Source organism: Panthera tigris, chromosome D2, assembly GCF_018350195.1.
Source record: "Panthera tigris isolate Pti1 chromosome D2, P.tigris_Pti1_mat1.1, whole genome shotgun sequence".
Classification (NCBI taxonomy): domain Eukaryota; kingdom Metazoa; phylum Chordata; class Mammalia; order Carnivora; family Felidae; genus Panthera; species Panthera tigris.
Genome location: NC_056670.1, coordinates 29,440,350 through 29,457,220, shown reverse-complemented (window position 1 = coordinate 29,457,220; position 16,871 = coordinate 29,440,350). Strand labels below are relative to the sequence as shown.

The 16,871-nt window shown below is 37.7% G+C and overlaps 1 protein-coding gene and 1 pseudogene across 3 annotated transcripts in view; one reads left to right on the top strand and one right to left on the bottom strand.

The window, feature by feature from the left end:
* Positions 1-4,354: 4,354 nt before the first annotated feature.
* Positions 4,355-16,871, bottom strand: part of DDX50 (DExD-box helicase 50) — a 32,362-nt gene continuing 19,845 nt past the window's right edge. For all 3 annotated transcript variants that reach the window (XM_007095751.3, XM_007095752.2, XM_042960857.1), the window contains 7 exons: positions 14,685-14,846; positions 14,105-14,224; positions 13,019-13,092; positions 12,635-12,794; positions 9,207-9,341; positions 8,011-8,055; positions 4,355-4,855 (listed from right to left, as the gene is read on the bottom strand). In XM_007095751.3, the coding sequence (XP_007095813.1) occupies positions 4,577-4,855; positions 8,011-8,055; positions 9,207-9,341; positions 12,635-12,794; positions 13,019-13,092; positions 14,105-14,224; positions 14,685-14,846 (975 nt within the window). In that variant the 3' untranslated portion in view covers positions 4,355-4,576. The remainder of the gene's footprint in view (positions 4,856-8,010; positions 8,056-9,206; positions 9,342-12,634; positions 12,795-13,018; positions 13,093-14,104; positions 14,225-14,684; positions 14,847-16,871) is intronic.
* On the top strand, positions 5,193-6,992 carry LOC122231958 (annotated as a pseudogene).

Genomic DNA, 16,871 nt, shown 5'->3' with positions numbered 1-16,871 from the left:
CATATTACTAATATGAAAAAGGAATATGGTTTAAAAAAACATTAAACACTACCCACAAGACATGTGAAACAAAAACAATGTGAGAGGAAGCTCTCAGACATTCACACATAAATGTGAATTCATTATTCAAATTTCTAATAAGACAGACATTTACAAGTTCAAAAACTGAAGATCAGGGTAACTGATTTAATTAAATTCATAGCTGTTAAGTGACCACACTAGGGCACAAATACCAAACAGGAGGCTCTGAATAGCCAAAAGGTGGAAGCATGAAGGTGCTGGGCTCTATGAAGAAAGAGCAAAAATAAGGGGCTAAATGCAGCCCAAAGAGGAGAATTCTGCCCCCACCTTCTTCTAGAAGGTATGGAAAGCTATTAATCTTTTTTAGGACCTGCCCCATCTTCCTTGCTAATAGGGAAGCCAGCCTTTAGCAAGTGGACCCCTAAAATCTACCTCCACCCTGCTAGCATGCACCTACATGCTTATCTTTTTCACTCACTTCCCTGAAAGCCTTCAATGGGTTTCAAAACAAGGCCTACAAAGCCTTCCGAGATAGGACCTTACCTTGTTCTCATCACTGCTTTCCGTGAAGTGAGAAGCCCAGCAATGAGAGCTATTTCTCATTCACCATGCTTAGAGCTTGTTTTATTAGCTATTCTATGCCTTTGCCTCGATGTCCATTCCCACTTTGCTCCTTTTACCTGACTTAATCCATTTTCAATCATCATGTCCAAAAAGCTTTCTCTGAACTCCCACCCCCGTTTGGTGGGCTGGGCTAGGTGCCCTTGTGCAGAGCTCTCAAATTATTGCACTAGTCATTGCCCTGGACCTAGGTTTCTGTGGCCATTTATTTCACTAGATTCTGAGTTCCTGAGGGCAGAGACCAGGCACACATTATTCACCTTTGTACCCTGAACATGGTGCCTGGGGCATTGTAGGTATACAACTTACTCTGACTAAAGTACTAGGACTCGTGCACCTTTGTAGGAATGGAGCCCCAATTTCATCTTCAGTATAAATGCAGAGCTCACAGCTACTCATATGCAGAGCCAACTGACACTTTTCCCCCGAGTCATGGCTATCTGGAACCCCATTTCCCATAATCAAAACCTCTCCCTTTCTCAATCCAGCACTGAGTCCTCCCCCCACACACCCCGGCTTAACTGAAATCTGGGTTTGCTGAAAAATACTATTCTTGCAGCTTTCCCTCACACGTTGCTCATTCCCTCATATCCCACGTACCCTGGTATCCATGTCCTTTTCTTTTCTTCAAAACCATTTCCAAACTATTACTCCTTCACTATCATGCGAATGCCCTTTTCCCCTTGAAGATACGTGGCAATATCACCCTATAAACTTTCTTGTTCCGTAACTTAAACTCTACCATTCATTGGCTTAGTCTTCCTCTCCCTCCTCAGTCCTAAAGACTTCATTGTCCATGAAAACACCCAAAGAATGCTAGATTCTCAGTTCTTTGACCATCTCATCTGAAGTGACCTTTGCCCCTGAACAGGCCTGCTACCAAACCCTGAACTTGTCTTCTCCCCAACTGCTCCACTCTTGAAATCTCAAATTTAGAGAACTTTCAGTGACCTTCAGGTCTTTGCTCCTATATTCTCCCAGTTATCAACCCTACCTCCACTTCAATGCCTAGGCAGTCTAGACTCCATGGACCATTACTCCGATCACTTTTGCCAAAGTTCTTCATCCTTTCATCTCACAGAGCAAAACCGCAATCCTGGATCAAGCAGGTATCTGCCATCTCCATTCCTACAACAGAATACTGAAATGTTATTACAGGAAGTCACTCAAGTGCTCTAATTGCTGCCCTAATTGCTGCCCGAATAAATGAAGTCTCTAATCTCAGCTGGACCCTCAAAGCTGCCTGTGACCCTCAGTTTCCCTAGTAAGCTATCTTGTTCTACAGTTGATACTTCAGTGTTTCTCCCATTTTCTCAAATCTCCTAGCCTGCTACTTCCCTCTTCACCCTTAGTAGATGACCATGAAAGAATACCACAGGAAAAAAAAAAAGAAGACATCAGGCAGGCACTCCCTTAATTTTTACCTTATCACCTGCAAACTCACCTACGTGATAACCATACTTTCCTCCTGGCAAAATGTGCTTCTACCTCTAAGGCTAAATTCTGTCTGCCTAAGCTCATCCTTCTGGGTCTTCATAGAGATATTGCTCCATCAGATGTTCTTTCTCTTCCTCCCTCCTTTCTGGCTCCTTCCTGTAGTAGTAGTCCATGCTCTAATTTCCTTCATCCTCCCCCAGCCCACACATACAAAAAACTGTCATCTCATGTCCTTTCTTTCACTCCAGCTTTAGCTTATTCTTCTCTATTCACAGCCAAATTTCTGGAAGACAGATTTGTCGTCTCTACTTCTTTATCTCTCATTTCCACCTGAACCCACTGTTCAATGGTTTCTACTTTCAACACTTTATTACTCTGGGTGTTCCCCACGTCAAACGTCTCCTTTTTGCCAAATCCAATGCCCATCTCAGGCTCATCTTCTGGTTCCTTTGAAAGCCTCATACTTCTGGACTTTCTGCCTTCTTCTTACCTCTTCTTGATAGTGATGGGATTCCCTTCCTCTGTCATGTAGTGAATACATTAGTTTGCCTCTGGGTTTACTCCTTAGTCCTCTTTTCTTACTATACTTTCACTAGATATACTCTTCCACTGCCTTAACTACAATTACCATTGTTTTATTATTCCCAAATCTTTACACCTCTAGAACAGATCTCTCTCTGCTTCAAACTTACAAATCCAACTGTATACTGTTAACCTCCTCTTACATCTTCTTTTAAGATCTCATGGGCTATTCAATATTAAAATATATCTAATATTGAACTAATCATATCCCCCCTCCCTCCCCACATAACTTTTCTTATTCTTCCTCCTAGTACCTTATCTCAGTGACAAAAACCTGTTTTATACTTCTGCATCTCTCTCATCTTCCAACTCAATCAAGTACTGAGTCCTAACCATTTTATTTCCTAAAAACTTTGGGGATGCCTGGCTGGCTTATTGGAGGAGCACATAACTCTTAATCTTGGGGTCATGAGTTCAAGCCCCACATTGGGTATACAGATTACTAAAAAATAATAATAAACTTAAAAAAAAAAAAAAACTTTGGAAATCTATCCATGTTTCTCAGTGTCACCCACCAACTATTTAGCACAGTGGTTAAGAATGCTGGTTCAGAAGGTAGACTTATCTGGGTTTAAATCCTCATTCCACTACATTGATCCAGCTGGGATTCTGGCCAAGTAATAAGCTCCTAAATGCCTCAGTTCTTATCATCAAAATATGTTACCTACTAGTAATGCAGACCATCATCACCTCTACCTTAGATTGTTCCAACTGCATCATAAGAGGTCTCCTTACCTCCAATCTGGCCCTTCTCTGATCCAGTCTCTTCAGTGTAGCCAATAATCTTTTCTAAAACACAAATCTCATTATGTCATTCCTTACCTTAAATCTTTTAATGGTTCACCAGTCTTCAAGAGAACGTTTAAACTTAATGCACACAAGGCCTTTAAAATAAGGTCCCTGTTAAATACGAACTCATTCTCTCTTATTCCTTCCCTCTGCCTGTCACATGCAAACCATACTGAACTGTAGGTCCTCAGACTTGATATGGTATTCTTTGGCTCTGGTTATTTGCATATTCTGTTCTCCCGGCCTCTAAACCCTCTGCCTTCTGAACACTTCTTCCAGCCATTCACACATACTTGCTTAGATCAACGGATACTTTTGCTTTACTTCTTTTTTTGGGTATCACTGCTTGTAAGCCTTTCTGACTCCTAAGACTGGTTTGGTGTACCCAAACTAGGTCCTTAACATTCCATCCAGGTAGGATCTTAGCCTACCATCCATCCATCTTAGCCTTTAGATGTTAATTTCATTCATAACTGTTTGTCTTTAGACTGTAAGTTCCTTGAAGATAGTGCTGTGCCTTGTTCGCCAACCAAATCCCTAGTGATCAACACAGTGATAGGCACATAGTAGACTTCAATCATTATCTGGTGAATAAATTATTGAGTGTACACTGCTTGCACACCTTTTTAATTAACTGTATCTAGAATTTAAATGTTATACCTAACCAGTCAACCATATATATATACCCAACCAGGTATATATATACACCTAACCATATATATATGGTTTATATATCCCTTTAATGTAGAAGGGATTTCTTTTCTACTACATAGCCTATGGAAGGAATGATCTCAATACAAATACACCACATTTTTCAAAATGCAAGTAATCTTAAGATTAATTTGACTGTCATGTTTTAGAAGAAACTGTAGAAGATTACACTGACAAAATTCTTAACACATAGTGAAAAGAGACAATAAAAGGAGGTTTTTTTATTCAAAGGTATAACTGGATAAGTAGATTTGTTTACAACCATTCTTGTGAAACACTTTTTAAAAAAATATGACCAACTTCTTTGCAAAGAGCAGACACATACCTCAACTATGATGACCTAATTTTTGGTGGATAATGTACATGATTAGGCAGAAATAGGCAAGCTCACACTGGTAGATTAACTATCAAATACTCAGTCAAAACTCCGTTTGTGGCCCCCGCTTCTTGATCGATTTCTATTCCCACTTCGTCTTCTACCATCTTGTCGACTTCCTGACCGACTCCCCTGTCGACTCTGTCTACCTGACCGGCCACCAGATCGACCACCTGACCGGCCAGATCGGCCAGACCGGCCACTTGACCAGCCACTCCTCTGCCTGGAGTTAGAAGATGTGTTTCCATCATAATATTCTTCAATTTCAGGTAACTTGGCTGGCAATGAAAGTATCCAGTCTGAATCATGCCACTCTGCCTGTTGGGGGAATTTAGAGGATTAATATAAATGCAAAATAGAAACCATAAGCAAATACACTGGGTACAGGAGATTCTTTTTTTAATGTCCATTAACTATTAGCTAATTAATCTTCCCATTAAATTCAAAGTTTCTGGAACAAAACTGAAAGCCAGAAAACAAAACCAAAAACATATTCAAAGTACATCCATTAAAGTTCCTAAATTTTAGTCTTAGGAGAAATTCTCAGGCTCATTTTGAGGCTCATAATTTCATACTCAGTTTATACACTCTAAAAGAGAGCACTGATTTCTTGGCATGAAACAAGTAGGCCATTAACAAGTAGTGCATTTCTTTCAGCAGTTATATTGACAGAAGCAAGAAGTGAGAGCTAGTGATGAAGATTAAAACCTGTCAACACAGGTGAGGACAAAAATACACAGCCATTGGAAATAATTTGGTGTCAGGGTAAACAACTCAAGATATACAAATCAGCGCTCCTAAGAGCATCACTATGTTATATCCTGCTACATTAACTGTTCATTGTAATCATGAGTTGCCAAGGAAAGTAAATATTAAAATACCCTGTTGGTAAGAGTGAGCAGAGACAAACACATATACCACTAGTGGCAATATATGACCAAAGCCTTAAAAATGCACAAACCTTCTGGCCAAGCAATCATCTTAAAAAATTCATCTTATACCATATGGTTTCATTCATGTGGAATTTGAGAAACTTAACAGAGGACCATGGGGGGGGAAGAGAAGGGGAAAAAAACAGTTTCAAACAGAGAAGGAGGCAAACCATAAGAGACTCTTAGATACAGAGAGCAAACAGGGTTGAGGGAGGGCAAGGAGCGGGGGCGGGGGGGGGGGGGGAGGGTGGGGAAAATGGGTGATGGGCATTGAGGAGGGCACTTGTTGGGACAAGCACTGGGTGTTGTACGTAAGCAATAAAGTATGGGAATCTACTCCCGAAGCCAAGAGCACACTGTGTACACTATATGTTAGTTAACCTGACAATATATTATAGTAAAAAACAATAATTAATTAAATAAAAATAAAAATAGAAATAAAAATAAAAAATTCATCTTAAAGGTGCCTTGGTGGCTCAGTCAATTAAGTGTCCGACTCTTGATTTTGGTCATGATCTCACAAGTTAATGAGGCTGAGCGCCACATCATACTCTGTGCTGACAGCTCAGAGCCTGCTTGGGATTCTCTCTCTCCCTCTCTATGCCCCTCCCCTGTGTATGCGCTCTCTCTCTAAGTAAGTAAATAAACATTAAAAAAAATTCCATCTTGGGGCCCTGGGTGGCTCAATCAGTTAAGTGTCTTGGACTCTTGATTTCAGCTTGGGTCATGTTCTCACGGTTCGTGAGTCTGAGCCCCATGCTGGGCTCTGCACTGGCAGCTAGAAGCCTGCTTTGGATTCTCTATCTCTCCCTCTGCCCTTCCTCCACTCGCATATTTTCTCTCTCTCTCTCTTAAAATAAATAAATAAACTTAAAAAAATTCATGTAGGGGCACCTGGGTGGCTCAGCTGGTTAAGTGCTCAACTCTTGGTTTCAGTGCAGGTCATAATCTCACAGTTGGTGGGTTCACGCCCTGTGTAGGTCTCTGTGCTGGCAGCAAGGAGCCTGCTTGGGACTGTCTCTCTTTCCCTCTCTATCTCTGCCCCTTCCCTGCTCTCTCTCTCAAAAAAATAAACATTTAAAAAAAAATTCATCTTGAAGAGATAAACATGGCAATGCATAAAGAGTTAGCTATGCTACCCCTTTTTAGCGATGACAACTTGCCCACAAGAACAAGCCCTTTGTGAAGGACCTCCTGTACCCGTCCCCAGAAGAGAAGAGGAAGGGCAAAAAGAAGCGCCTGGTGCGGGGCCCCAACTCCTACTTCATGGATATGAGGTACCCTGGGTGCTACAAAATCACCACCATCTTCAACCACACACAAACAGTGGTGTTGTCTGTGGGCTGCCCCACCGTCCTGTGCCAGCCAATAGGAAGAAAAGGCTTACAGAAGGATGCTCCTTCAGACAGCAACGGCAGTAAAAGCATCCTGAATTAGCATGAGTGGGAAACTATCCTAATAAACAGATTTGGATACAAAAAAACACCCAAAAAACCAAAAAAACGGAGCTAGCTATACCATCATTCATGGCTGTCCTGTTTATAACAGTATATTACTGGAAATAACCTAAATGTCAGAAAACAGAACATTAACAAAAGTTGACCAGGGGTGCCTGGCTGGCTCAGTCAGTAGAGCACACGACTCTTGATCTCAGCTTCATGAGTTCAAGCCCCACATTGGGCATGGAGCCTACTTAAAAATTTTTAAAAAACAAAAGAAAAGAAAAGTTGACCACCCACATGGCCAAATGCAGGGAGCTGTTAAAAAATAACTATATAGTTGACAAAGGAATGTGTTCATGATATATTCTTAATTTTTAAAAAGACTTAAAGAACAGAATCACCCCCAAATACATATATAAATATGCACAGTAGTGCAATAGTCAAATTCTATAGTGTAGGAATCTAGTAGACAATCTCTTTCTGCAACAGATAAAATACAAGAAAAATTTTTTAAAGTGACAAAGAAAGGAGCAAGAAACTGCAGATTAAAAGAGACTTAAGAAACATCAAATTATAATGTATGGGTCTTATATTCTAAGATATTCAGGAGACAAAAAAATAAAAAATATTTAGGAGACAATAGGGAAAATTTAAACACAAAATTAGATGATATTAAGGAATTATTATTTTAGGTATTTGAACTATGGCATTATGATTATGTTTTTAAAAAGTATCCCTAGTAGATATATGGAAATATTTATGGTTGAAATGACAGAATACCTACAATTTCTCTCAAAAGCATACATACAGGAGAGTAGGAAAATGGATGGAAGTGACATGAAACAAACCAGCTGTCAGCTGATCACAACTGCAGCTGGGTGATGGGTACATGAATATTTATTATGCAATTCTATTTTTTATATTTGAAATTATAATAAATGTTTTAAATTATGATATAGCCTAGATATATTCTATAAAGGAAAATTAATTGACTTAGGCATCATAATGATATTGTGACTTCTTTTAAATGACTTCTTTTAAATTACTATTTTAAATGGTTAAATATTCAACTATTTAACAGATAAAATTTTTAAAGTACCTGTAACCTTTCTGACTCAGTTGTAGGAACGTCAAAGCAAACACCCTAAAAGCAAAATGAAAAAATTTTTATTTAGATGCAGATGAGTTGAATTTTTACTAATACACTAGTACTTGCTGGTAATCTTACAGCTAAAAAAAAAGAAAGAAAAGATAGGGTGTGTCCCATGAATGCTTACAAGATTAAAACAACTAACATATAAATAATGCATGAGAGTGGCTGCTTATTATATTTTCTAAATCTGAAAAGTAAAAAAAATATCTAACAGGAATCTACTACTAAAAATATAGAGTACTCTCTAGAAAAGTTCTTGTAGACACTTTAATGTTGTTCCAAGTCCACTGTAAAAGGATCCATGTAATAAATTCTTTGGAAAATTTAATGCTGGAAAATTTCTATCCTGAAGAGATGCAGTATTTATCGGATAATGGGAATGATATAACCCAAGATGCTTCTTCTTTGGTACTGGTTGTCAATAAACTGAAAGTTAATTTAATTCTCAAATACAGCAACTAGCCTGGCCTAAAGATTTTGTTAGATTTTCCATGCCCTTCATATTTTTTCTGAATGCGTTTATTTGTCTCAGATTTGCCACAAAACTTTTTTTAATGGTAATATTAAACTTTGAGAGAAATGATTATTTCCAATAAATAATAAAGTTAATAAATTCTAGGCTAGAATAAACCTATGTAGCAAAGTTGGATGAATAAATGTAACATCTTTCCTCAAAACCATTAGAAGAAACAGTCAGTAAGATTAGAGATAGTTTTAACTTTGCTGTTTCAAAAATGTATTAAAATTCTTACTTTACTTCATTATCCTCATTAACAACCAAAGCAGGCCACTTAAAAGTCAACACTGCATATTCTCTAAATAACAGAGCTGTTCAGCTGTTGAAATTATAAGTTACTTAGTCATAGAGTAAAACACATACAACCACAGATAATATGTGCACAAAAGCAGGAACTTAGATAACTTGGTTATTGGACAAACTAAGCAGAATGACTTACAGCTTTCTAGAGAAGTAAATTATTTATAAAACTCCCCAAATTTACAACTGGAAACAAACCATCACACAGAGAAAACCATATTATGCACCCTATTAGCCTTTTAAAAAAGAAAAGAAAATCTACTGGGCTTTAGAAACATTTATAGTAGTTGATTAAAAAGCTTTTTATTTGTCTAGAAAAACCTACCATATTTCCTTTTAGGAGGCACATTCTGGTAATTTGGGACACAGCATTACTACTCAGCTTTCTGTTAAGTTCTTTCCAAGCGCAACTGACATCTTGTATTTCTTCTGGGCTTTCCAGAGTCATGGTCACAAACCCCTTAAAAATTAAAAGTCACATCATCTTTGGGAAAAAGGCAGCAAAAGTAGGACAATGAAGTTCTCACTTCATGACTTAACTACATTTTTCATGAGACATCATTATTACATGGCTGCTAAAAAAAATAGCTTCTTTAAAACCATATTAATAGAAGACTAATGCTTACAGATCTTTGAAAGAACAATTCTTCTTTGTGTTGCTGTAAAGACTCATGCTTTAAGAAATAATTAAACTAGAGCACCAGAGGGGCACCTGGGTGGCTCAGTCAGTTAAGCGTCTGACTTCAGCTCAAGTCATGATCTCACACTCCGTGAGTTCGAGCCCCACGTCGGGCCCTGTGCTGATAGCTCGGAGCCTGGAGCCTGCTTTGGATTCTATGTCTCCCTCTCTCTCTGCCCATCCCTCCGCTTATGCTCGTCTATCAAAAATGAATAAATGTTAAAAAAAAAAAACAAACAACCTAGAGCATCAGAGAAAAAGTTGTAAAGAATTAAGGAAATGCTGAAAGAGTCAAAGCTTGGAGTGGAAAAACAAGAAGACATAAATCTCTAAACTTCTGAAGGACTATTACATATGCAAAGATTACTTGTTCTGTAAAACTTCACTGGACAGCAAAAGGATCAGCATGAAGAAGATATAGGGAGGGATTCATCTACTTTTTTAAGTAAGCTCTATGCCCAACATGCAACTTGAACTCACAACCCTGAGATCAAGGGTTGCATACTCTATTGACTGAGCCAGCCAGGATCCTCTCACCTATCTAACAAATATCCACTGAGTGTCCCCTATGTATGTGCCAGAGACATAGTAGGTGCTCAAGATTTAGCAGTAAATAGTCCTTTCTCTCATGAAGGTTATATTCTAGTGTTGGGAATAGGAGTGGTGGTGATGAGGTGAGGTAGACAGTAAATAAATAAGCAAACATAAACACTAGATAGTAGTAAGCATCATGAAGAAAAATAAAGCAAGACAAGGGAATCGAGAGTAAAGGGAAAGGTAAGCTATTTTAGACAGGGTGATCAGGAAAGACCTCTATAATACAGTGATCTATGAAGAGAGACCTAAATAAAGTGTAGGAGGAACCCACGTGGTAAAAAGAAAGAACATATGAAACAGTACAAGTAAGTGCAAAGGTCTTATGTGAAAGTAGGTTTATGTTTGAGTAACAAGTAGGTTAGGGTAGCTGAAACAAGGGGAGAATGATAAGAGATGAGGTCATGGGGCACCTGGGTGGCTCAGTCGGTTAAGCGTCCGACTTCAGCTCAGGTCATGATCTCACAGTTCGTGAGTTCGAGCCCCGCGTCGGGCTCTGTGCTGACGGCTCGGAGCCTGGAGCCTGTTTCAGATTCTGTATCTCCCTTTCTCTCTGCCCCTCCCCTGCTCATGCTCTGTCTCTCTCTGTCTCAAAAATAAATAAACATTAAAAAAAAAAAATTTAAAAAAAAAGAGATGAGGTCAAAGAGGTACAAAGGGGAAGACCCTGTAGTGCATTTGTGGTAAAGACTCTGGATTTTGGTTTAAACTATAAAAAAATTTCAAACCCACTAACACTGTTTATAAGATATTTAATCAGAAATTAGATGACCCATCTGCCAAAGAGGGATTCCTTTATTAGATAAGGGCTGGGAATAAATGATCTCTTAGGTACTTCTTAGCCTAAAAGTCTATCAACATTTTCCTAAAAAGTATGGCTTAAGTAATTTCCTAAGAAGTATTTGGTGGCAGGGTGGCCGGGTGGCTCAGTGGGTTAAGCAACTGACTCTTGATTTTGGCTCAGGTCATGATCTCAGTTTTGTGAGTTCGATCCCTGCATCAGGCTCTGTGCTGACACTGGAGCCTGCTTGGGACTCTCTCTCTTTGCCCCTTCCCAACTCACACTCTCTCTGTCTCTCTCAAATAAAAAACAAAACAAAACACACACACAAAAAACAAAACCCCAACTACAGAGAGTAAGATACCTTCACAAAGGGAATACATGGCAGTTTCCACTGTAAACAAGTGATCAAACTAAGCAATTTTAGTACTGGAACAATCTGACATCATATGCCTCCTGATGTAATGTAGTTTAAAATACATATATATACTATACACAATATAATATATAATACATATATATATAATATCACCCACAGGGTGCTTTGGCCAAAACTATCTAACCTGAATATAAAATCATGCTTTGACGTTACTTCCAGTTTACAGGAAAAGCTGAATAAAGACAAAAGTTACATGATGTATGAAAAAGAGAAAACCAGAAAAATCCAGGTGAGAAGTTTTAGACTCTGATCTAGACAACTAATCTATACTCTTTAAAAAAATAAAAATAAAAATGATGGGAAAATAGTTCCAGATTAAAAGAGAAACATTAACACCAAATGTAACATATGAACTTGAATTGGATCCAGATGGTTTTTTAAAAATGTTCATTTATTTAGAGAGAACAAGAGCAAGTGAGCAGGGGAAAGGCAGACAGAGAGGGAGAGAGAGAATCCCAAGTAGGCTCCATGCTGTCAGTGCAGGGTGCTATGTGGGGCTTGAACTAACAAACTGTGGGGCTCCAACTTATGAACTGTGATATCATGACTTGAGCCTAGATCAAGAGTCAGACACTCAACCGACTGAGCCACTCAGGTGCCCCAAATCCCGATGTTTTTTAGAAATACACAGTGTGCTGGTGGGGGGAGATGGACACATGAAGTCACTCCCAGCAAAATGACATTTGGCTAAACCATTAACACTTGCCAGATGGAAAGCCTCAGACACACTAGATGTACTCATTTATCCTACACCACCAAATAGTCCCAAGTAACTTTATCTGCCCTGCTCTTTTTGTTCCCCTCTCCCACCAACTCCTTCTCTCAATCTTTCTCTCTCCACCCAGACATCAGAGTGCTCTCTTACGGATGGGTCCGGTCATCCAGGGACTCTCCTCACTTATACCATGGTGAGTACCTTTTAACTACTTGCAACCAATAGCTCTGATGTGATTTGTTTTGACATCTGACACTGATCTAGCAGGGGACTAGATCAGTAGTGTCACACCATGCACACACCCCTCCACATATACAGGCAATCCTTCCTTTGCGTGGTACTGTGTGAACTGCATAGCGTCTATGCTTTGATTTACATGGTTCCATGGCAACTTACAAAATAAAGAATAGATTCTGGTATGTAAGTTTCAATTAACACAGTACTAGCAAAATAAAGGTCTCATGGTTTTCTCTCCAGATAGATGAATTATCTATGGTTCAATTTTAATCTTTTCTCAATCACATAATTTTCTCATAGATTTCTACCTTATCAGAGGTGATCAAAGATCGTGGTTCAAAACTTGATGCACCAGAGATGTGGGCTAATGCTGCAGCCAATGCATCAACTGCCCCTTTCTCTTCAATCAATCTCTGAGCTGATGGTCGGAAAAAATCAACAGCAGCATAAGAAACGGAAGCCAGAGACCTATGGTTTAAAAATAGTACATTTTCTTGGTCAAGACAAATGTAAAAAATTAAAGATAAGAGAATGAATGGGAAAAGAAAGAGCAACGTTTTCGTATTTTAATATAACTAAAAGTCTGCTGGTAAAACTGGTGATTAAGTTTTCTGATATTTGAACTAGGAGAGCTTAAAGATGAATAGCCTAATACAAAAGAAAAACTTATTCAGCAAGGTCAGAAAGCATACCTGATGGCATCCATGCTTTTAGATTTAACTAAATCCATTGTAGAAGGAACACCTACACGTTTAAAAGTAATTCCCTGAAAATGAAAGAATTACATTAAAGAAAAATGGAAGTCTTTACAATTAATTCCTAAATTAATATAGTTTGTTGAATTTCCATTTCTTGGACTTAAAGATTTCCAAGCCCCAGTAGATCAAAAGACCTGCTTTTTTTCTAATAAATCATCAATTACAAATTCTAGAAAGAGAAAAAAAATTTAATTGCCCTTAGTTACAATCATGAAATTTCACTTACAAAATAAAGCTGATTCTAAAAGAGGAAAAAAGATGCTGTTTATGTCTATCAACTTTTTTTTCTTATTACCCTATCTCATTTTACAAAGTAGATGAAATAGTGTTTAAAAAACACACATCAAAGGGGCGCCTGGGTGGCTCAGTCTGTTAAGCATCCCACTTGGGTTCAGGTCACGATCTCACAGTTTGTGAGTTCGAGTCCCATGTCGGGCTCTGTGCTGACAGCTCGGAGCCTGGAGACTGCTTCGGATTCTGTGTCTCATTTTCTCTCTGCCCCTCCCCCACTGGTGCTCTGTCTCTCAAAAATAAATAAATGTAAAAAAAAAAAAAAAAAAGAAAGAAAGAAAAACAAAAAACACACATCATAAAAATAGGAAAAAATGTAAAATGCCACAAAACAATACAGGCCACAAAAAAATGTACATAATTTCTTATAGAAACTGGCCGTTGTACTATTATTCAATATAATCTTATAAATACACCAAGACTATGTCACAGTCACCCCTTCACAATGCTGGACTATGAGATACTGAAATCACAATGTGCTTCTGATTTTAGAATCAAGGGAGAAATTCAAGGGAAAAATGAGAAAGTCAGCTCTTCTGTCTTCACAATAAAAGCTGTATCAAAACAAAGTCTTGCAGCTCATATAAATTTAGCTCTCCACATGCTTCACATCCAAATGCAGCTTAAACTGAGAAAATAGTTATAAGGATCTATTTGTGAGAACAAATATAAAAAGAGCTCTAAGGCACCGTTTAGATAATAAGCCTGAAATAATTTAACTCTACTTACTGCTTTTTGTTCCACATATCGTAGTTGACCTCTTTCTCTTGGTTGATAAAAACATATGCAAATCCCTGTCCGGCCAGCTCTACCTGTGCGTCCAGAACGATGAATATAGGACTCAACATCCTAAAAATAAAAGAGGCATTTTTTAATACTTCTTAAAAAAATCTGGCAAGTAAACACAGTCATTCCAACATTCAAAAAATAATGCTAATAACAAAACTACTACCACCAATAAATATATTATTTCAATCTTCTTGCTCTTTCAACATTCCAAAGAACTTTTATGCTGAATTTTTGGATAAAAGAAATAGGATTTTTTTTAATCCACCTAATCCCAGGGCTCTTCATATGACAACTTTTTATAATTCCTTTGCATGATTCCACGCTTTAGATCCAAAAAGGAAAGTTAATCATTTGCTAAGGCATCAGATTCTGACTAATTTAACACTGCATTAATAAAAAAATGGCTAAGAGGAAGAACAGATAACATATTTTGCATATCCCAGGCAACATCTTGTAAATAAGTAAAATGGCAATTTATACAGTTGTTCTTCTATTCCCTAAATAAAATCTCATTTCTTACCTGGGGAGGAGAACTTTGAATCACCAGGTCCACCTCAGGTATGTCCAAACCACGGGCAGCCACATTGGTTGCCACCAAAACTTTAAAACTACCTTCTCTGAAGCCCTTCAGGGTAATTTCTCTTTGTGACTGTGCTATGTCCCCATGTAAACACTGGGCATTCTATTTGACAAAAGAGAAAAAGTAAGTGTACAACTCACACTTGCAATTGATAGCACCATAACACCACACAGTCTGTACTCTTTTTTTGTTACTTTAAAAAAAAAATTTTTTTTTTAAATAATCTCTACACCCAGTGTAGGGCTTGAACTCACAACCCCAAGATCAAGAATCAGATGCTCCACTGACTGAGCCAGCCAGGTGCCCCAATCTTATTTTCTGGTAATTACATGATGCATGCTTATTGTTCAAAAAGACCAAATATTAGAGAAACTAAATATTTAATATAAAATGTAAAAGCTTCCCTTAATATCAGCCTCATAATAATCGACTAACCATTTGGTGAATATTCCTCCAGATATTGTTTTAAAAAAACATACAAGACACACAACCCACACATAACGGCATATACTATAATATTATATATTTACTCATAAAAATGGGATCATACTCTATACATATATGTATTGTTTCAAAACAATGAAATGTTTTATAAATTTACTACCTTAGCCATTTTTCTACATCTATAGATATAACTCTACTTAATTTTTAAAAACTGGATATGATTTCTTCATATGGATGCAGTGTCATATATTTTAGCAATATCCTACTGATGTTTGGGTCATATCCAAGTTTTCATCTTTCATAATACTACAAGTACTATACTATACTATAAGTACTTTGTACTTATACCTCTGGACCACTCAGTATATGTGTATTTCAGTAGGAATCATATCTAGAAGTTGAATTTTGGGGTCAAAAATTATAAACATTTGGTGTACCTGAGTGGCTCAGTCGGTTGCATGTCTGACTCAATTTCAGCTCAGGTCATGATCCCAGGGTCATGGGACTAAGCCCTGCATCAGGTTCCATGCTGAGCATGGAGGCTGCTTAAGAATCTCTCCCTCTTTCCTTCTACCCCTCTCCCCATCACCCCACTAAAAATAAATAATATTTAAAATTATAAACATTTAACACTTTAATAGCTATTGTAAAAGTGTATTATAAAAAGAGGTTGTGCCCATTTACTCTTCAACCTTTATGAGTCTTTACTTCATCATAACCTGCCTACCCTGTGTATTGTGAATCATTACCATCTTTGTAAATCTAATCATTTAGGCAAAAATGATTTCCCAATGTTTTAATTTACATTTCTATAGTATTTAGTGAAGTTGAGCCTTCTTTATGCGATTTATATATTACCTTTCATTTGTACTGAAAATAATTTTCCTACTATTATAAACATATTTCCTAGAATTCTAGCCACTATTAAAATTAAAAAATTCGTAACAGTCCACATCTAAACCTTAGTAACCAAGTCTTAAGCATTCATGAATGAATTCACATACTTGGTGTGCACCAGATTCTGGAACAATCACGAAGCAACAGCCCTGGGATAGACAAGCTGACAGGCATTTTCAATACAGTATGATGATATATACTATGACCGGGTGCAGGCTGCTATAGGAATACTTACAAGGGAAGCCTAACTTAATTTTGTTTAAGGGTAAGGCAGCACTGAAGCTGAGACCTGACAGATAATAAGGAACCAGTAGTCAGGTAGAAGGAGAGCAGGAGGCTAGGGAGTTTTGGGCAAAAAAAACTTCATACATGAACAGGGTGTCTTGAGGATCTACAATATTTGAGTATTGATAAAGCATAGTGTGTAAAGGGAAAAATGATGAGAGATGAGGCTGGAAAGGAATATGAATTACATCCTGAGAACAATATGAAACAACTGAATGATTGTAAACAGGATTATCATGAACATATTCAGATTATCATGAACATATTTGCATTATAGAAGGAACACTCTAATTATAATGTATAGAATGTATTACAAAATGGCAAAACAGAAAGACAAAAACTAGAGACCTAGGTAGCAGGCTGTTGTAGAATTCAAAAGATGTATCAATGGCCTCACCAAGGCAGTGCCAATCACCCTCTATGCATTCAACTAATACTTTATAACCTACGAAATGTCAGACACCAGGGATAAAATTGCAAACAAAAATAAGACTGCCTCTG